The 22,094-nt window shown below is 46.2% G+C and overlaps 1 protein-coding gene across 4 annotated transcripts in view; it reads left to right on the top strand.

Annotated features, from left to right (window-relative positions):
- RALGAPA2 (Ral GTPase activating protein catalytic subunit alpha 2) overlaps positions 1–22,094 on the top strand; it is a 139,635-nt gene that overhangs the window by 104,541 nt on the left and 13,000 nt on the right. For all 4 annotated transcript variants that reach the window (XM_064145713.1, XM_064145712.1, XM_064145714.1 and 1 more), the window contains one exon: positions 20,587–20,708. In XM_064145713.1, the coding sequence (XP_064001783.1) occupies positions 20,587–20,708 (122 nt within the window). The remainder of the gene's footprint in view (positions 1–20,586; positions 20,709–22,094) is intronic.

The raw sequence follows: 22,094 nt of genomic DNA, 5'->3' as shown, positions 1-22,094 counted from the left end.
TGCAAAGAGCCCTTGGGTTTTGTTGTACTTCCAGTGTCCTGTTCTCTAGCACTGTCTCAAGCTGCACCAGGACAGGTTTGTGCTGGATGTTAGGACAAAGTATTTTGCAGGAAGAGTCACGGTCATGGGAGCGGACTGCCCAGGGAGGTGCAGGAGCCACTGTCCCTGAGAGTGTTTAAAAAGAGACTAGATGTGGCACTTGGTGCCACTGTTTAGTTGATTAGATGGTGTTGGATGATAGGTTGGACTTGATGATATGGAAGGTTTTTTCCAACCTGATCAATTGTGTGATTCTTTGAGGGTGTTTAAAGTACAGCACAGGCAAGCTGTTCTGTGTTGTGATCATTCTTGGCCATGGTCATCTTTTGGGTTTTCCTCATCATATTGTCTTCTTTTGGATCAATTCTAACATGATCCTTTTCACTGTCCTAAAAGAGAGATTTCCAGAGCAGTTATTTGTAATCCTTTCCCAACATTCCCACATGCTAACTCATTCTCTTACAGCCAACCCACACTTTACAGGCCCAAAGTACATCTAAGTGTGATGTGCTGCTTCTTTTTGGAATTGAAGTAGTTTAGCTTTCAGGTCACTGACATATCTGCAAGAAAAAGCCATAGTTTTCCCAGTCTTTTGGGGAAGTACTGTCCCAGTTTGGGCAACGTGTCAGGTGTGAGAGGCTCAACTTTGGTGCCTCCTTTTTTCCCATTGGTTATATTCTGCAAGTCAAAGACTATGACCTTGTTTCAGTTCTTCTGAGGTGTTATTCCACTGCCTGTGACTGAGTTATAACCAAGTGAATTAGGCTTTTATTTAAAGAGCAAGTCTGGCATGTGCATGTAACAACACTTTGTTTATAAAAGCATCATTCCTTTACAGGCTGATAGTTCAGAGAATGCAGTTTTGCTTACAACAAAACTCTACAGTTCTAGTTTCTGTGTAGTTCTTCCCTTGCTCTTCACAAGCATTTGGACTCAACAAATTAACATGTCAGCAAAAAAAGAAATGTGCAGGCAGTCTTGATGAAAACTTAGCAGCAAATAGAGCACCCAGGTGAAGGAATGAGATGAGGAACATCCTGCCCTTCACTTGTTTTCCCTCTAATTCCTCCACCAGCAGGTACAGATCCACATGGATATGTGTCTGTGATTAACTCTTGCAGCAATCCTGTATCATCTCTAGGCCTTTATCTGCTGCAGAAAACACACTTAAAAACTTCTGATACCCTGTACTCTCCTTTTAGCTGTTACTTTAAAGGATGAGAATAAAAATAAGTTTTGCTGAAGTGGAAGAGAGGCAATCCAAGTCATCCCATCTGCAGTGTTGCACTACAAGGAGTCACAGAATGGCTTAGGTTGGAAGGGATCTTAGAGATCATCTACTTCAACCTCCCTGCCTTGGGCAGGGTCACCTCTCAGCTAGACTCAGCTGATCAAGGCCTCATGCAACCTGGCCTTCAACACCCCTAGTGAGGAGGCATCCACAACCTCCCTGGGCAGCCTGTTCCAGAGTCTCACCACCCGTGTACTGACTTCCTCAGATCCAGTCTAACCCTACTCTCCCTCAGCTTCAACCCATTCCCCCATGTCCTATTCTAGACACCCTTGTGAGAAAACCTCTGCAGCCTCCCTGTAGAATCCTGCAAGTATTGTCATGATCTGATGGAGAGGCTGCAGGGATCTGTGTCACAGAGGTGTTACTGCAGTGTTTGGCAGCAGGGTGCTGCTGGTGTGTGTTCTGATTTTCTGCAATTCCGCATGCTCTGTATACTTCTCTTTATGCTTTGCTGAGCAGAGAACTGTCTAGATCAGAGCAGCTCCTCAGTGTTTGCTTCTCTGGACTGATGGACAAAAGTCTTCTGCGATGTGAGAAGTTCTGGGAGCAGAAATCTCTGTTTACTACAGCAGAAGGAGCATGATTAGTAGAATACTTGTTGTATATCTATTTTAGCTATATTGCCTTTTAAACCTTTAACTACAGGTCCCATCCCACCCTTAGCTACACAGAAGTGTTAAGCGAATTACAGTAAAGGTTGTTATTTATGTTTATATAGCACTTATCACCATATCAAGAAACATTCTTCAGGATCACTTCTGTTCTGTGATAGGTAACTGAGTCTGGATAACAGACCTTTAGATGAAGATTTTAATCTTCCCTGTACTTTCTTTGCTACTGATTGTTTTAAATAGCTTTTTTTAAATTTGAAGAATAAAAACATTTCTAACATTTTTTTCCTGTATGTTACCTTTAAAATGTGTTTGATGTTATTTGGGTTTATTAAGAGAGATGAGAGAGATGTTCTATCCGTTGTGAAATACTGCTGTATGTTAATCGATATTTTGAAAGTTCAAAGCTTGCAGTAGCACATCCTTTTCTCTTCTCTTTGCTGCTGGTAGAGACGTTGTTGTAGCGAGCATTCACATTTGTGTGAGAAACAGAATTCAGATCAATCCACTCGTAGAGTGTCAGAAAGCTTAAAGTGTGCATCATGCAATTTTTCTTCTTTCAGAAAGAGGCCTTTGATGTGCTAATGAGCACTGTGCCTCTTTTCATTCAGAAGTGCTGGTCATTGTTTTGAGCTGCAGAAGAGTTTCTGTTTCATACAGGAGTTCTGATAACCCAGGCAGCCCAACCATGCTCAAGGTGGCACAAGATAGAGTCATAGAATCACAGAATTGACGGGGCTGGGAGGGACCTTGAGGATCATCTAGTTTCAATTCCCCCTTGCCACAGGCAGGGACACCTCACACTAGATCAGGTTGCTTGGAGCCACATCCAGCCTGGCAAAACTTTCAAGGATGGCGCTTCTACTGCCTCCCTGCACAACCCTTTCCAGTGTCTCACCACCCTCATGGTGAATGAAGAACTTCTTCCTAACATCCAATCTGAATCTACCCACGTCTGGTTTTGCTCCATTACCCCCCAGTCCTGACACCCTGAGAAGTCCCTTTCCAGCTTTCTTGTAGCTCCCTTAAGGTACTGGAAGGCCACAATAAGGTCTCCTTGAAGGCTTCTCCTCTCCAGACTGAACAGCCCCAACTCTGTCAGTCTGCCTCCATAGGAGAGGAGCTCCAGCCCTCTGGCCATCCTTGTGACCCTCTCTGGACATGTTCCAGCATGTCCATGTCCTTCTTGTAATAGGGACTCCAGAACTGGGCTGGGTGCTAGGTTGGACTGGATGATCTTGGAGGTCTCTTCCAACCTGCTTGATTCTATGATTCAATGATTCTATACTCCAGGTAGGGTCTCACCAGAGTGGAGCAGAGGAGGAGATACAGTATGAGGATGCAGTGATATTCATGGCAGTGTACATGGGGAGTCAGGTAGCAGTGTGCAGAGAAACAGCATGGCAAAGTTAAGGCATTTACTGCAATGTGGGAAAAGAAACACAGACTTGCTTTCAGATAATCCCCTTAGATGTGTCAGTGTCACTGCTGTTACACCAAGCCATAGGACTCGCTTAAGAGAGCAAGCTTAGTGGTGCAGTAAGCACCGCAGTCTGCTGAAGTCACTCCTGAAAACAAGGCTGCAATCTATTTCCAAAGTTAATTAGCAAGTGAAATTATTTGGATGGCCTCATCTTGTGTGTCACAGTGGATTTTTTCCAGCAAATTGATGAAATTTTTCAGGCTGCTCATAGGGCCAGCTCAAAGCTCCTGTGGCAGGGGAGCATGTAGGCCACGACACAGTGGTTGTACCAAATTTGCATGGAGAAAGGCTGTTTATAGCTGCTTTAACTTTTCCCAGAGACACTAGTTCTACTTCGCTTGTTGTCTGTGAAGAAACAGTTCACTGAATTCCTCCTGAAGGTCAGTATGGAAGTGTCAGTGTGTGGGACTGCACAGGAGTGACCTCGGTGTTGCCTACATTCTGTAGGAGACAGAATAGCTGCCAACTGACTGGTGAAATCTTCCTCTTTAAATTGGGTGAATTTTGGAGTTCTGAGAGAGTCACTTAAATAATTGTAGCCTCTGGTGATGGATGTTGTAACCAAGTGTCTTCTGGTTTGCTGAACTTTCTGCTCAAAGCCCAGAACGTTTGTCTGCTGCTGTTCTCAAGCATTAGGAAACTGTAGCTTTTGAAAAGCTGTAATTGCACAGACAGCAAGCTGCAAATGAAACTCACTCCTTCATTTGTAAGGGAGAGGAAACTGGGGGTCCTGCTGGGCAGAAGGATGACCATGAGCTAGAAGTGTGTGCTTCTGCCCAAGAAGGTCAGTGGAGCCTTGAGGTATATTAGAAGGGCTGTGGTTAGTAGGTGGAAAGAGGTTCTCCTCCCCCTCTACTCTGCCCTGGTGAGGCTGTATCTGCAATATTGTGTCCAGTTCTGGGCCTCTTAGTTCAAGAAGGACCTCAGGGAACTGCTTGAAGGAGACCAACAGAGCCACAAAGATGCTGCAGGCAGTGAAACATCTTCCTGTGAAGATAGGCTGAGGGAGCTGGGGCTCTTGAGCTTGGAGCAGAGGATCCTGAGGGCTGCCCTCATTGCTGCTGGTAAAGGTGTGCAGGGCAGTGTTGGGAGGATAGAGCCAGGCTCTGCTCAGAGATGTCCAGTGGCAGGACAAGGGGCTATGGTGGCAAGCTAGAACAGATGAGGTTTCATGTTAACATAAGGAAAAACTGTGAGGGTGACAGAGCCTTGGAACAGGCTGCCCAGAGAGGTTGTGGAGTCTCCTTCTCTGGAGATATTCAAAACCCATCTTGGTGTGCTCCTCTGTGACCTGCTGTAGGTCATCCTGCTCTGGCAGAGGGGTTGGACTGGATGATCTTTGGAGGTACCTTCCAGCCCCTAATATTCTGTATTTCTATGTGAAACAATAAGCAGAGAAATAGAACTCTGAACACATGTTCAAAACTGTTTCTCATAGTATTTCTTATTTTCATTAAAAAATAAATTTCAATTCAAATATCTTAGTTCAGAAAGCTTTACAGCAGAGCAGGTATTTCCTTGATAAACTTTAGGCTTAACAAAAATTAGAAGAAAATTTGAATAAAGAAAAATCTTAGATAAGCCTGCACTTAAAACATTTTCTCTGATGACAGTTCCTGCTGTGTCACCTCTCCCCTAGGTTGCTGTCCCTCTGTGTTCTTCTCTGTTTGCTGCCACCAACTTTGATGCCTCATTAAAAATTCATCTTCTTGTTCTTTTCCCCACTTTCCCGTGGTTTCCTTTTATATCTGCAGTGACTCAGCAGTTAAGGACTTCAGACATGTAGCTTAAAGGGCACTGCCTTCAAAAAATAGTGCTAATGCTAGGAAAAGTACAGCTTCAGTGGAAGCCAGGAGCAAGAGGGAAACTTTCTGGGTTTTGGCTTGGTCTGTTTTTATGATGGGGGCCACCTGGACACCTTTTGTGCCTGGTTGAATACCATGGCTGCCAGGCATCCAGCAGAGGCTCCTACACCAGGTATTTAATTCTTCAGCACCTGTGTGTGGTAGGATCCTTCTTCCAATCTATAAAGGCGGAGGTGGTGCTTCCAGGCACATGCTGGGGAAGGATCAGTCCATGAGGTGATTTGTGGTCATCTTCTGGCCAGCAGACAAAGGAGCGTTGCTGTGCAGTCTGGAGAATGAGACATGTCAAAAAGATCTGTCAGGAAGCAGATGGAAGGGGCTGTGCAGCACAGAGCAGCTCTGCTCTTTCACTAGGGGCTTCTACAGGGTTTCTGATAGCCTTGGATCAAGCTGCACGGTTGTCACTAGATGTCGTCTACTTCTCCTGCCTGGTGCTGGCTCACAGGGAGTGTGAGCAGAAGTTACTTCCCACTTCGGTGTAGGATTTCCACTGCACACCCACTCCACCACACTCCTTCTGACCACCTTGCTGGTTTCATCTGTTTTGGGGCTCAGATTGTCCTGAGCAGGCTGTGTGCCTGTGGCGGTGCTGTCAGCAGCCCTCGCTTTGCCCACACTGCTACACCTGTTGCAGGCTGCGTGGTTAAAAGACCATTTTAATTTAATGGATTTTAAGCAACATTATTCAAAGATCAACAAAAGGAGGCACTGTGTTACGTGAATAAAAGAGTTCCTCTGGACCCTTGTTAACCCTACAGTGCCTGGCCAATGTCATTGAAGTGCAGCCACCGGGCAGGGAGATTTTCCCTATCAGCTGCCAAGGAGGGCTCCGGATGCAGGACCAGGTGTTGGCTGCTCCTGCCTGCTCCTCACCAAGGGATAAACCAACAGGATCATGGGGCAGGCTGCCAGCTCCGGGCCCATGCTTAGGGCTCCCTGGGGGGTTTGGGCACAGTAGAGTGATGGGGACTCACTGAAAAGGGAAGAGCCAGCATGAAAGTATGGCTTGAGATTAAACCCCTACCCCTTGAGCTCTCATGGCCTCACAGTTCAGACAATCACAGAAGTACAGATTGCATTGGGTTGGAACAGACCTCAAAAGTCATCTTGTCCAATCTCTCTGCATGAGCAGGGACACCTCCAACTGGATCAGGCCGCCCAGGGTCATGTCAAGTCTGATCTCGAATGTATTCAGGGACAGGGCCTAAACCACACTCCTGGGCAACCTGTTACAGTATTTCACCACTCATTGCAAAGAACTTTCTCCTGATGTCCCACCTAAATCTCCCTTGCTCCAGTTTCAAACTACTGCCCCTCATCCTGTCACTCCAAGCCCTTCTAAACAGTCCCTCCCCAGCCTTCCTGTAGATCCCCATCAGATATTGAAATGTAGTTATAAAGTCTCCCTAGAGCCTTCTCTTCTTTGAGCTGAAGAGCCCAAATTCTTCCAGCCTCAAAAGAGCTGCTCCAGCCTTCTGATCATCTTTGTGGCCTCCTCTGGAACTGCTCCAGCAGGTCCATGTCTCTCTTGTGGTGGGGGTTCCATAGCTGGACACAATACTCCAGGTGAGGTTGCAGCAGAGCAGAGAGGCAGAATCACCCCTCTTGACCTGTTGACCATGTTTCTTTGATGCATCTCAGGAAGCCACTGGGTTTCTAGGCCACAAGTCCAAACCTGAGAAGGCAGTTTTTGTATGTGTCTTACCTATTTGTCAGAGTCCCATGCCCAGAAGATTCCCTGCTCAGTCCCCAGGTATGCTTTACAAGGGTTACAAATGTCAGAGCATAATTTTAAACCTTCCTCTTTCCTTATTTTCAAGCTGGGACAACCCTGCTAGTGTCTTGCTGGTCTTTTCTGAATTTGTTCTTCCTTCCTGTTCTCTAACGTAGAGCAGTTCCCTGCCTGTATTACTGCAGCAACAAGAACATTTAGTGTTAAGCATCTTGCAAATGGTGTCTCTCCTAATGGCTGTGATAATAAGCCCCAGTTACCTATCTCTGATTGTAATGAATGTAAATTATCAAGTATAATAGAGCTGAAACTGAGCAGTTTACTGTTGCAGAATCCCAGAATGTCAGGGATTGAAAGAGATGTCTGGAGATCATTTAGTCCAACCCATTTGCAGGTTCACCTAGGGGCAGGTTGTGCAGGGTGGCATTCAGGCAGATTTTCAGTGGCTCCAGAGATGGAGACCTCACCATGTTTCTGGGCAGCCTATTCCACCCTTAAATTAAAGAAGTTTCTCTTAGCAAAAGAACAGTGATAAACTAGGAGGGGCAAAATGATTTTGTGCAATTATATTTCCTTCTGTTTGTTGCTGCCTTGCACTCTTATCAAACTGAGAGTGATGTTTTATTAACGTTTAATATCACGGAATCACAGAATGTTAGGGGTTGGAAGAGACCTCAGAAGATGATTGAGTCCAGGGCCCCTGCCAGAGCAGCAGGGAGCTCTAGGAGCACCTAGAGAATCAGAGAAAAGACTAACCAGTTTGCAGGGAAAGGTTGCTTTAGATGAAGACATCCTCTCATTTTGCATGGTCTGGTGGGGGTCTGCAGTGAGCAGGGTGCAGTTTGGGTGGGGTGGCAAGGTGCAGGAGCCACCTGTGGGGGACCTCCTTTGGCACCAAGCTGCCTGCCCACGAAGCTTGGTGTGCTGCACCTTCAGTGGTGTGCTAGTGAACCAGATTTTCTCCTTCCAGTTTTGTCAGCTATTTCACAAGTGTTTTCCTGCCTTTGCCCTGTGTGATGAACAGTTCTCCAGAATTTTGCATTATGGATCTGTCATTATCTGCCTCTTCCCCTGCCTCTGGTTAATGTTCAGAGCTGTGGGTGACTTAGCTTATGGCTGGTACCTTCAGGTTTTCAGTATGCCTGGGAGATTCAGCTGTTTGTTCACTTCTATTCTGCTGTGGTGGAGCTTGAAAACATAGACTCTGAGGAAGTGTAGTGAATGTGATGGCAGTAAGTGTCGTAATGTTAGAGTGTACTGCACCTTTCCTACAAGGCTGACTAAAGTACAGCAAGATCTGCTCTGCCTGAGTATCGCTCCACCAGCAGCTCCTTGGCATTTCTGGTGAGAGAACTGCAGCCAGGGCTGTGCAATGCACAGGAGGGAGGTGCCCCCAGCTGCCCTGGCTCCACCACCTCAAGATGTATAGGTTCACAGGATCGCTCTGAGCTCCACCTGGAATTTCCTTCTGGGGAGGCACCGTGGATCCTGGCTGAAAGTTAAGGTGCATGAGTAGAACGTTACATCAATCAGATCACGAGGTGGAGAGGAATAACTCACTGAAATAAGCTCCATAGGGAAAAGATACACAGACTGCATCAGGTAGGAAGAGACCTCCTTCCTGCCCCTCATCCTATCTCTACAAGCCTTTCTAAACAGTCCCTCTACAGCCTTCCTACAGGTCCCTTTCAGATATTGAAATGTAGATATAATATCTCTCTGGAGCATCTTCTTTTCCAGGCTGAACAGCCCCAATTCTTTCAGCCTGTCTTGATGGGACATCTTTGTGCCACTCCTCTGGATCCACTCCAGTAGGTCTATGTCTCTTTTGTGTTAGGGGCCCCAGAGCTGGACACAGTACTCCGTGTGAAGTCTCACCAGAGCAGAGTGGCAGAATCACCTCTCTCTGTCTGCTGGCCACACTTCTTTTGATGCAGCCCAGGATGTCATGGCCTTCTGAGCTGCAAATGCCTACTGCTGACTAATTTGCATCTTCTCAGCCACCAGCACCCTTAGGCCCTTTTCTGCAGGGCTGCTCTCAGTCTCATCACCCTCCAGACTGTTTTGATACTGAGGATTGCCTCAACCTTGGTGCAGGACCTTGCACTTTGTCTTATTGAACCTGGTGAGATTCTCCTCAGGTAATGCCACTAGCCTGAGGGCTGGACTCTCTTTGCCTCCTGTGTAGAGTGAAAACGTTGCTGTGGCTGCACAAACCTGCAGGAACAGCCTGGTGTTTAAGAAGAAGGTGCAAGGCTTTCACTTACTTCACCACACCGCTGCCTTTACTTTCTGGTTAGGGCTCCAAGTAAACATTCCAGTATCTGCTGCACGTGTTTTAGGATCAAATCCCATTATCTGACTTGTCCAGAGGAAGTTGCAGCACAGAGGAGAGCCATGTGATAAACAGCTCCTCTAATGCTTGCCTGCCTCACTTATCTCCATCAGCACTATTAATATTTCCAGCATGTAAGCAGTTTCCAGCAGCTGTCAAATGCAAACAATAAGCCACCAGAAGACTGTTCCTGCTTCTCCTCCAACTTGATTCCTCAGTTAATACATTTATATGGCCTGAAGCTATAGATGCTGAAGCCTGAGTCTAACCAAAGGTTTAGATATTCTGCAGCCTGCTGCTGCTTCCAAACCCACGTGCTTTATCTTCTGAAAGAGAATGTCCAGCTTTGCAAACATGAAACACAACCTTCTACTAAGATTTTAGAACTACAGAATTCCTATTCATAGAAATAATCCAAACTAAAGGAAATTCTGAGTTTCTAGAACATGTCAGCAGAAGGATTTTTAAATAGTTCATTTACATTTTCTTTATTAAAGGAGGAATGAGAGCAGGAAATCTGTCAAGAAAGTTAAAAAACAAAACAAAACAAAACAAGGCCCAACGTGTTCTCTCCTTTCTTAACCACAAAAGCATCCTGTGTAACCTCTAAATCCATTTTTTCAGCCTCTGTCCCTATGTCCTCTGTAAAATGAAAGTCATCACAGTCCCCATCTGTATGACTTTCTCCCTTCTTCAGTGTGAAGTGTTTGGACACAGCCATCCTGCTTTGGAAGCTGGAACCTGAAGGAACGAATGGTATGGTGCAAGGTGCACCATGCAAAGCAGAAGTGCTAGAGTACTTCTTCAGTACAATTCATTTGTGTGTGTATAGCATAGCTTACTTAGCCTGGTCTGACCTCCTGAGCAATCTCTTCTCCTGAGGCTTCAGTCACTTTTTGTTCTGAAGAATGAGGATTACAAGTGCTGACCACCCAGTGGCATGGGTCATTTCTTTCCCAAAAAAAGTTTTGGGGAGGCTTCTCAGTCATAGAATGGCTTAGGTTGGAATTGAACTCAAAGATCACCTACTTCAAGCTCCCTGCTATGGACAGGGATACCCCTCAACTAGACTTGGTTGCCCAAGGCCTCATCCAACCTGGCCTGAAACTACACCAGGGAGGGGTCATCCACAACCCACTCTGGGCAGCATGTTCCAGAGTCTCACCACCCTTGTATTGATGAACTTCTTCTTAAGATCCAGTCTTAAGCTTACTTTATCTCAATTTAAAACCATTTCTCCTTGTCCTATTGCTAGACATCCTCATGAAAAGTCCCTTCCCAGCCTTCCTGTAGGACCCTGTCAGGTGTTGGAAGGCAGCTCTAAGGTCCCCCCAGAATCTTCTTTTCTTCGGGCAGAACAACCCCAACTCCCTCAGCTTATCCTCTTAACACAGGTGTTCCAGCCCTTGGATCATCTTTGTGGTCCTCCTGTGGACTTACTCCAACAGTTCCGTGTTCTTCATTTGATGGGGACACCAGAACCGAATGCAGTTTTCAAGGTGTGATCTCACAAGATCTGCTGCTTTTAGTACAGCATGGCTCTGTCTTTGTATATTGTGTTTTCTGCAGCCATCTGAGTGGTACCTCTGAAAATCCTACTGCTGCTCTTCACCAATCAGACATCATTAGCATACTGCTTTAGTGGGCAAATACTCGAGCTGCCCAAAAAAGCCTCCCCTTCTGCACAACCCACGTGTGCTGGAGCAGAGGGTAAGAGAAGGAAGAGTACTGCTGGTGTGTGGCTAACAATAGTGAAGCGAGGACAGTGCATTAGCCCTGGGTGTTCAAGCAGCCAATCTGAAGGCACTGGAAGGCAGAAGGAAACCACAGATAATTGAACCTTTGTACCTTTGCCCTTTCTTCTAAGATGGCCAAAAGTAACAGCTCATTAGTGGAATTACTGCAAGAGGTGCATTTTCGTGGCGTTGGAATAAAATGAGGGCTGCAACAAAGCAGGGCGGTGGGGGGGAGGGATTGCTGGGTAACATGTGACCTTTCCTCCAGTTATTTGTCCCCTGATGAACACCCCGTGCGTGGCACCGGGAGATAATTGCAGCGCAGGAGCATCGGCAGCTGTACACACACTGATAAAACGGGGCGGCTCCGCGCTCCTAATGAGCTCGCTGGAAAGACGACCCACAGATTTGTCTTCTGCGGTCACCAGGCAGCTCTCCTCCCACACCTCTCTGCTGACAGCTCTGCGGCTCCCGCCCCTGAGCTCCTGCTCCCTGCATAGGCAGAGGGGGCAGGCATGGCCAGGCTCCGCTCCCAGCCGGGCGCTGAAGGCTCCGCTCCCAGCCGGGCGCTGAAGGCTCTTCTGCGGCTGGTGCTGCCTCGAGGCTAACGACAGATCTCGACCCTCTGCTCTCTGGGCCTCTCCCACCTAGCTTTGATGTCGCAGTCTGCAGCGTAGTTCCCTGGGTGAATACGGACTGTGCTGGAGGAGACTCACCCCCCCACCCTCAGGAGAGAGGACCTCTACATCTTACCAGAGGAAATGGTCTGAAGTTGTGCCTGGGGAGGCTTAGCTTGGAGATTAGGAAGAATTTCTTTACTGAAAGGGTGGTCAGGCTTTGGAACAGGCTGACCAGGGAGGTGGTGGAGTCACCCTCCCTAGAGGTATTCACAGAACATGTGGACATGACACTTTGGGATATGGCTCAATGGGCATGGTGGTGCTAGGTTGGACTTGATGATCTAAGAGGTGTTATCCAACCAAACCAATTTTGTGGTTCTGTCTCTGCTCAGGGGCACTGGGGAGGTGCATTCAAGTAGACCTGAACAGCTTCTGTCCACTTAGGGTATCTGTCAGGAGTGGATAGGGAACTACATGGATAATTCTGAAGAAAACACGTAGTTAGGGAATCATGGCCTAGTGATTTGCTGGCCAAAAGCTCCATAAGTGAAACCATGATAGTCTTTGCAATGCAGAACTCATCCAGACACACCTTCTTGGTGATTAAAGGTTTGTGTCCCCTGCAGAGTGATTTACCAGGAGGGCTTCTGCTGCACTAGCTGATAATAGGCAATTAAGTAACCATTTTAATAAACAGAAGTATTTCAATTGGTGTCTTATCAATGTGTTAAAGCACAGAGCACAGCTGCTAAATGCACCTTGGATACACAGAGGGCTGAGGATAGGACCCAAAGCGCAGTGTCTTCCATTATGTGAAAGGGGCCTACAGGTAAGCTGGGAAGGCACTTTTTAGGGTGTCATAGTGACTGGGGGGAATGGAACAAACCTAGAAGTGGGCAGATTCAGACGATGTTAGGAAAAAGTTCTTCACTGTGAGAGTGGTGAGAGACTGGAACAGGCTGCCCAGGGAGCCGATGGAGGCCCCATCCCTGGAAGTTTTTAAGGTCAGGCTGGATGGGGTTCTGAGCAGCCTGATCTAGTGTGAGGTGTGTGAGTTCCAACTCCCCATGGCAGGGGAGCTGAAACTGGACAAGCTTTGAGGTTTCTTCCAACCCTGGCAGTTCTGTGTGATTCTGTGTGACCTCTGGGCACGTGTGCCTGTGGCAGGGACAGCATGAGGGAGAATGAAAGTGGTAAAGGAGATGAGGTTCACTTCTATGTTCTTGTTTTCAGCAGAGCAGGAATAGCTGATGAAAGATCATCTCAAGTACTCTACATTAGAATAAAAGCAGCTTCAGATGAGGATAGCCAGGAGTGCTGTTACAGTTCAGACTTGTACAGCAGCAGGCAAGGAACTCATTGTTCCCCGAGCCCTGCCACGGAGCCATCGGTCTGTAATGGTAGGATGGATCTGCTCGCAGGGGCTTCCCACAAGGAAGAGGAGTAGTAAATTAAGATGAAAGCTTGTTTTCTGCCTTGTTCATGATAAATGCAAAACTCTCCCCTGAAGCACTCGGCATGACTAATGTGCCACATATTCTTGGTGTCCCAGAGCCGCAGGCAAGGGCTTCTGCCAGCCGGGTGGGTCAAGGCACACCTTGGGTAACTGTGCTGCCAAACTAACCACGGGAGCCAAGAGCCAGCGCCAGAGCTCTCTGGCCTCGGGGCACCTGCGGTACGATGTTGCTGTGACAAGGCTTGATTTCCAGGGAGCTGGTCTGAAACCACCTGAAACGTGCTGTTGTTTTGTTTCACTTTGCTCTTCAGAGCATTGACGGCCGCGGTCTGGGAGGAGGAAACAAATGGTTTGCACAGTGCCTTTTGGAAAGTGCTTTGCTGTCTGCTGTATTACTCGAAGCAATGGCAGATTATTTTTGATTGTGTGTTATGGTGGGTTCTAAGCTCCATCTGCATCAGTTAGGGCCGAGATTCTTTTGTAATCCTGTGAAAAGGCTCAGGCCCACTGGGGGCAGGGGGAGAGAGGTGGCAGAGCTCCAGGCTCTGGGCAAACGCTCCACAACCAAGACATCCGATTGAAAACTGCTCTATACCTGTGCGTTTCAGTGACCATCACTTCTCCCCGGGATGTCCTGGGCTGTCCTGGGCTGCATCCACCCTCTTGATGAAAAAACTCTCGAGTTGCCCCCAGCACAGCAGTGAGAGAAGCCTGTTTGTCTGTGCAATTCTGCACAGAAGGGTGGCAGTGCAGAGGGAAATTATGCTGCAGTGAGGATGAGCTCTTGGTTTTGGCAGCAGCAGATAATCTGCCTATTCTGGATAAGGAGGAACAACAGCAGCCCTGGCACTAGCTGACCGTGAGCACGGAGCCCTGCCTCCCCTGGTTACACCACAGATGGTCTTCTTGGGGCCTGGCTACAGGGCACTCCTCTCCTGCACAGAACCGTTGGTTTCATTTGGAATGCAGAGTCAGCCTCATCTAATATACATCTTACACACTGCAGTGACCAATTTAGGGCATGCATCGCTCTGAAAAGTTGTGACCTTAGGTGTTGTGGTTCGAAAGAAGCAGCTAAAGCTGCAGCTGTTGACAGGTACGGTTTAATTCCACCTGTTCTGTGGAGGATATGTGTTACTAAAATTCCCCCAAAAGTTTGCAGTTAAATGTATGCAGTGCTGATGGTCACCAGACCGTAGAGGCTGGGAAGCCAAATCAAACATATTGAGTTTCACACCAAGATTGCCTGTCACAGCGTTTTAAAAGCACAGTACCTGTCTCCTGTTCACAGTTTAAGGAGAACAACGAAGTACATAAAGGTCATCTTCCAGTACATTTATCTGAACTTCAGTTTTATGGTTCCTGCTTTACCTGTCTCGGTAAGTCCCGAACATTTATGTTGTTTTGTTTTCAAAACCACTATCACAGTGTCGAGAACATCTGTGCCACTATCTTTGGTTCTTAGGATGCAAATCAGGAGGATGCTGCAATACTTGTAATGGTCAAAAATGACTTATCAGCAGTTCTTTGGTATTGAAATCTTAAATGGCAATCAGTAAAACAAAAGTTTACCACAGCCTTGCATTTCCTCCACCTTTAGAGTCTGTAAAGCCTAGAATCTGCTATTTGCAAGGCAGATTTTTCCCTCTCCTGTCCACACTCTGTGCACACCAGTAAAAGCACTAGTGAGACTGGAAAGCTGTAGCATAGATGTGGCAAATGCCTTCTTGTATTGAACAATAAGCTCAAAGATTTTCCCTTTCTACAACCTTCCTAACTGGGTGAATTGGCATGCGGACATGTAGACAGCCTGGAGGTCTGATGGGCTGGAAAAAGCTGTCTACCTCTATACTTTCAACTTCAACACTAGCCAGATGACAAAAAAACCTTTCTCAGGGTGGGATTCACTTCACAGATGGGAATTGCAGTAGGCTTATGCCAGCAGTTCACATGAACATCTCTGGCAGTCCCTCTGGAGACAGAGGAACAGTCGTTGCAGTGTGTGCTCTCCATGAATCTGAGCAGTTGGGTTCCAGTCCCAGCACTACAGTCCCTTGGCATTGGCACAGCACAGATGACAAGCTGGTGAGGGCAGCCACTTGCTTCTCCCTTTGCCGGTTTGCAACCCCCCAGATAATTTTATTTGCATGAAGAGAGAACAGTATCAGCACAGTGCAGTTATTTCCATGGATTTGTAAGAGAGTATAAAGCTTTTTAGAATAGTTTTATATGCTAAAACCAGTGTGGAGTAGGAGTTCATGACCATTGCCATTGGCACTGATGGCAGTTGATAGTTTACCTTGAGGTCAGCACAGGGCTGAGGTTAATAAACCAAAGTTCTAAATTTTCAGGATCTCTCTGAATAATCACCTTTTGTATTCACCCTGCTTCCAAACAGGTAGTAATTTATGGTTGAACTTTGAGTATCTGTGCAGAGAGGGAAACACTGGCCAGATCTTGATCTCAAGATGGCTCAGTTTGCCTGCAGAACCCAGATGGTGAGATCTGAAGGCTTTTCAAAATCTTTCCATTTTAAACCACGTGTCTGAAACTGGCTCTGCATTGTAGAGGTTAAATGTGTGAGTGATGCTTTAGGTCCTGGCCAGATGCAGAGCCCTGCACTGTCTGATACCAGCATTTGCAAAAGAATCCTACTTTTTGTCTTTGTTTGGATTCTCCATCTGGAAGGAGGTCCTCTGTGTGTGTTTCACCACAGAGCTTCATAGGCCACCCCTCTGCCTGTAGTAAGTTTAATCCTTATTTGGAGTAAGTCATGGTTTAATGCAAATAATTAATCTCCACCTTGTACTGTTTTCAAACAGATGAACTATTAAAATAATTGATAAAATGGCTATAAAAGGTAATAACATTCAAACAGGAGCTAAATTCCTGCTGTCCCACAGTTCTATCGATATATTCACTGCCACTAATTCACCCCTTGTCATGGCTCTGCATGTCTTTTAATATCCCAAATAAGCAACATTTTGCTCTGGAGTTTGGCCCGGGTAGAAGCAAAATGTAAAATAATGCAGCCGTTGAAGTGGTGGGTCAAATTGCCATACATATTAAAAGGGGCTGCTTTTGATCAGCTCCTTTGAATGTCTCGTATAACTTCATTTATCTGAAGATCTCCAGGGACGCCCAAAACCTCCAGATAAATGGGGGCTTAGTTAATCAGGGAAGCCAGCTGTCCAGCTTCTTCACCGGGCAGGGTTCAAGATCATCACCCGTCCTCCCCGCAGTCGGGCCGTCTTCAGAAAATTATTTGCATGCCTCACTTCAGCAATCTAGCCCTGAGGCTTGTGTGAAAAAGCCAGTCAGGCACTCTCCTCCTGGCCCTGCTCAGGCCAGAGCAGAGCAGCAAGCAGGGAGTGGGAGTTCACCGACGTGTGTGTTGTGGGTTTTTTTCCAAGTGCAGTAGTTGGTGTGGCACTCTGCGCATGATGGCTTGGTGTAAATTAATGCAGCAAGGCTTAGCATCATCCCTGGGCATCTTCCTGTCAGACATGCTATGCTGAAAGCTCATGGGAGAGCATAAATGTCACAGTGAAACAATGCACCTGAGTGTTGTAACATGTGTGAGTGAAACCACATCACTGCTTCTTCAGGGTGAAGGTACAGCAGAATCAGAGGGCCTGCAGTTTTACAGCTCCGGTGTTTCAGCAGTGATTACCTGGATGATTGTGTTCTTATGTGATGACAAATGTGAAGCTTCTTGGGGCCACAACTGAAAATTACTCTTTCAAGCTGCTGTTATACAACGGGTCCTGAAATGCTGAGTTTTCTCCTCTGTCTCCCTGTATATCACTTATTATTGTTCTTCATGTGTGTTGTGCTCTCTCAGATCCTCAAAAGACATGACTGGAGACTCTGAGGTATCTGACAGGTGATTAACATAGTGATACTAATGCAGCGCCCAGACATAAACTCAGTTAAGTAGCATAATGCTGGTTTTGTTTGCATACAAGAAGCATTACTTGAGTAAGTGATAGAACAAAGAGTTTGCTGGAGAAATCAGATGGGTTTTCATGGTGTCATTCTATTCCCTTGACCTGTATTCACTGGCTGGAGGTATTTCTCAGAGGGTTTTGTACAGTTATGTTCCTGATGCCTCCACTGCAATTCTTATATGGGCAAAACTTCAACTGACTTTGATTTTAATGACTCCAAACTGTTTCCCCTAATAATGTGTGCATTAAAACAGAGACCACAAATACTTTTAATTTTCCTGCAGTGACTTAATGCTCTTTAGATTAGGCTGGAAGTGAGGATGACGAGGAGCATCTCAGGGCCTGTATGTGTGGCAGGTGCTTTGAAGAGCCTGGGGAGAGGCTTAAGGAGTGCTGGTGAAATGGGGCTGGTTCATGCAGTGCTCTTTCTTACCAGGTCTTCAATACCTGCCTCGGCTTTTTAAGCTGCAGGAGCAGCACTGGCCTAGGATCTTCTGGGGAGCTGCACAGCTCACCAGACCTTTTTTTTTAGCTCAGGGTGTTGTTTTTTCATTTGCCTCTCTGGTAGCTGCCCAGCTGTTTGACTGAGAGGGTTTACCCCTAGCCTTTCATGTAGTTAAGGTCATCCTCTGTCACACAAGGATTTTACGAGACGCAAAGCTAACCCGGCCCAAATCTCCTCACTCTTATTTCTCTTCCCTCCCCCGCCCGCGATATTTAGCCAAAGGGCTACACACTGGCGGCTGTGCCCGCAGTTGTTGGGCACATTGTGTGCCTACGTGTGCGCCGGGCAAGGTCTTTCATTAAACAGCAGGGTATTATTAGGCGTAGCGTGAAAAGCCTTTTCTAGCCTCCCCGCCTTGTTTAAACCGGGCCCACAAGCAGTCCGCAAGCCGAAACGGCTGGGCGATGAATCGAGCGCTGCCGGCCGGCCCGCAGGCTCAGGTGGCCGTCGGCCGCCGCTCTCGCCGAGGCCTTTCAGCGATTTGTCACGCCCGGGCCCGCTCCCGCTGCGCCAGCACGTGCCGGCTCGGCGGCGGAGGGGCTGCCGGCCAGACGGCCCCGGCGCGCTGGCGGAGGGGCTGCTGGAGCAGGCGCCCCGCAGCCCCCCGCGTCCCGCTGCTGGCCGAGCCACGCACCCCGCACGGCCCCGGCAACAGCCTGAGCGCGCCGCCGAGCGAGCGTCCTCGTAATGAGGAGTGAATGGCATCCGTCGGCCGCTCTTAGAGCGGGGCCCAGGCGTGTGCCTCCTCTCCCAGGAAGTTTGGCAGCCTATTCATTAACAAGAGTCATCAGGAGTTCAGCCCATAATGGGGAGGCAGCCCCGAACGCAGGCGGGCTGATGCTTGCGCTACCAGGAATGCGCTCTCCTGGGCTCTGGGGAGAGCGGAGCTAAGCAAATAACGCTGTCAGCAGGTGCAAGCGCTGAATCGCCAGCTATTGATTTCCTTTCTCCAGCCTTCCACGGGAACTTCATAAGAAGATTTATCACATAGTAGTCGTCCTCTGCTACCATTAAAAGCTAAATCCTTTTTTCCTTTTATTTTTTTTTCTTCCTTTTTTTTTTTTTCTTGGTCCTGTTTAATTTTTCTTCTTTCTTTTTTACTTTTTTTTTCTCTTTCCTTTCTTTTTCATGTTTTCTTTTTTTTTCCTTTGTCTTTTCTTCCTTTTTCTTTTTTCCTTTATTTTGACTTTTTTTCCTTTTTCCTCTTTTATGTTGCAGTTTTTCTTTTATCCTTTCCCCTCTTTTATTCTTCTTCCTTTTCATTGCTTTTACTTCTTTCTGTTTTCTTTTTTCCCCTCTCCTTTTTCTCTTGCTTTTCCCTTTTAAATTGTCTGTTTATTTTAGCTTTTCATTTTTCTTTCTTTGTTCCTTTATGTTTGTTCTTTCCTCATTTTTCCTCATTTCCCCGTTCTTTCTTTTTCTTCTTCTTTATTTTTCTTAATTTTTCTCCTTTTTTTTTCTTCTGTAATTTTTCATTTTTCTTCCTTTTTTCTCCCTTGGTTTTATTTTATCTTTTTTTTTCTTCTTTCCTTTTTGCTTTTCCACTTTTTCGTTTTTGATTTTCCTATTTTACCACCATGCCTGTAGTAACTCAGATACATTGAAGATGACACTTTGCTGGTTCCCTTGAGGTAGAACACTAGACTATCCTGTCCTGTTTTTTAAGCAACACTTTACTCTGATGGTTTTGGGCTTTTTGGGTTAGGTTTTTTGTTTGTTTTGGTTTGGTTTTTTTAACAAAAAATGCTCTTTCAGAGCGGTTTTGTTGAGGTAACGAAAGTTACAAATGGCACTTCACTATTAATTAGTGATGCTTTTCAGTTCTAAATACCCTCACCTGCATTACGTTGTCACTGATGTTATTCTCACTGCCTCTAATTTCTAGATCTGATTTGGCCTTTGCTCCTGCCTAACAGCCTTGCAGAGTCAGAACACATTTCCCCACAACAGCCACACAATGAGGCTCTGAAAACTTTTGTTTTAGATGAGGAAACGGAGAATGAGATGTCATCCTGGCTCCTGCGAGCCTTACTTCATAAAGTCATATGTGAGGCTCTCCAGCCCCATTGTAGATTTGTTTCAGGCGTTATCCTGTTATTGGAAGTGTATGATTCACCTTCTGAGAAAACAGAAGCTGCACACAAAAGGGAAAGATTTGCTTTCTCTGCTGTGAAAAGCTGCCGCAAGCAGGGGTCCTATTAAGACAGCTGGAAAGTTGCTTCAGCTTGTTACGCTTGTAAGTTTTATTGGTGACTGGTTTTTGATTACACATTTGAATGCTGTGTGTTCCAGGTTGCCGAGTTTTAATTAAAAGGCAATAGTCTTGATTTTAGATTGCTTTGTTGTCTGCATTATGCAGGCTATAATGCATGCAAGTTGTGGGGTGGATTTTTCCACCGTGCATTCTTTATTTAGGGTACAGATGATTACACGTCCCAGCACCTGCCTGAAATATCAGCGTCACACTCTCAGGAATTTGGTTTAGTGTGGTTAATTTCTTTTAAAAGTACAGTGATCAAGTAAACATGGTGAGGGCGACCCAGACAGGACTGGGTTCTGCTCTGTCTTGTAGCTTGCTTTGTCCAGTCTGACCATGTTTCTACTCTGACAGGGCTATTGTCATAGGAATATTGTGCACTAGGACCTTTCTGTAATGCCACAGCTCATCTGTACAGTTGGATTTCAGTTTGAAAAGCCTGCCAACCTGGGGATGTGCTGTGCTCTTGGTTAACTTTAGCAGTCTGTCGGACCTACTGAGTCACCGCCTTTCATTCACAAAGCTAAAAGGTGTAACCCTTAATTTCAGTCCAGTCAGTGTTTACTCCTTGTTGCCTGTGTTCAGAACTGTTAAGCAGCACTGGTCTCCTCTTTTCCGTTGCTGGTTGCTGTTGCTGTGGCTCCAAAGTGCCGGTGCTGGCATGGAATTCTGCACATACGTTTCCTTAACGTGGCCTCTGCAGTTACGAGGAGCGAGCTCTGTATCTCGAAGCAATAATCCAGAACCACAAAGAAGCAATGACATTTGAGGATTTTGCCGCTCAGGTCTTTTCTCCCTCTCCCAGCTACTCCCTCAGTGGAACTGGTGAGTCTCTGAACATTATTCTTCTCTTTAGCACTAAGAAGCACTCGAGCAGCAGATGTACACCTGTTTTTTGTAGATAAATGCTTGCAAATTTAAGATGACCATTCTTCCCCTGAATCAACTAATGAATATCAAAAGGAATGATGACATTCATTTTAATTTGTTTTGCATCAGAGCTATTCACTCTGCTTCTTTCTTCAGCTATCCTGTTAACCCCTGAATCTAGCAAGGTTAATGAACTTTCTCTCAGTAATGTGCTCAGGTTCATTCAGGAGTGTGGGTTTCTTGCTGAGCTGGGAATATGTTGTTCAAAAGCTATGCCTGAATCGCTGCTTACTTATCAAAAAATAGTTCCTCACAGTAGAAGCCGTTGCTACTAATGCTAAATGGGGATTATGCTGCTGAGATACCAGGGTCAGGGATTAATGCAAAAGAAATGTAAGAATGGTGTTCTGTTAGAAAATCAGAGTGGCGTGCAGTGTGCTGATGCTTCCCTTCAAAACAGATGAGCTTCCTTCCAACACCTGGCCTGGAACCTGTGTGTGGGCTTTTAATCTACGTATGGCTGTATGTGTCTGTATATCCACACGCATTGATGCTGATCATCATTCATCAGCCATACTGAGCAATGAAAATGTGATGCTGAACCTCGGGAGTTTATTCCTTTCATGCCCTGTTGAGATTTGGAGTTAGCACACAGTCGGCGAGGTACAAACCGCTGCTTTGCTGTTTTAATTGGAGTTTAAACAAGTGTCTTCTGAAAGGAAACTTTGCCTCTGAAATGCAGATTTCCAGTACCCTCTATATTTGTTTTTCCACCCTCCAAAAAAAGTATATGGTCACCATGTGTTGGACTCTTTAACAAAGATTCCTTAATCCCCTTTTTACACTCACAGGGTGAAACTGGCGCTTTCTAATTATTCCCTGCCGCTCTTCCAGGTTGTTTAATAGATCATTTCAGACCCATATAGATGTTGCAGGACATCTGCTCTATTTCTCTTTAGCCTGACTCGTTAGCGAATCTCTTCCATCTCAAATGAAAAATTGAAGGGAGAAATTAAATTTGCTAAAATAAATCACTTACAAATAAAATCAGGCGTGTGGCATTGTTTAGTGTTACTGGCTGCAATCCTTGCACGTTCAGAGCTTTGTGAGGAGATAAGAGGTGTTCGGGTGTCCTTGCATTGGTCGCCAGGAGCAGCAGGCAGAAGGCTTTGGAGATAAGCAAGCTGGCAGAAGTAAAGGGGAGCCAATGCTATTTACATAATCGCGCCTCTGCTTCCTGGAGTGGCGTCAAGAAACACAGGGATGGCCTCTATTGATCTTTGTTGAACTGGAATACTAAACAACAGTAGCAAAGCTTATAACTTAAAGCTTTGATTAATG

Source organism: Pogoniulus pusillus, chromosome 7 (assembly GCF_015220805.1).
Source record: "Pogoniulus pusillus isolate bPogPus1 chromosome 7, bPogPus1.pri, whole genome shotgun sequence".
Classification (NCBI taxonomy): domain Eukaryota; kingdom Metazoa; phylum Chordata; class Aves; order Piciformes; family Lybiidae; genus Pogoniulus; species Pogoniulus pusillus.
This window is presented reverse-complemented; position numbering and strand designations above follow the sequence as displayed.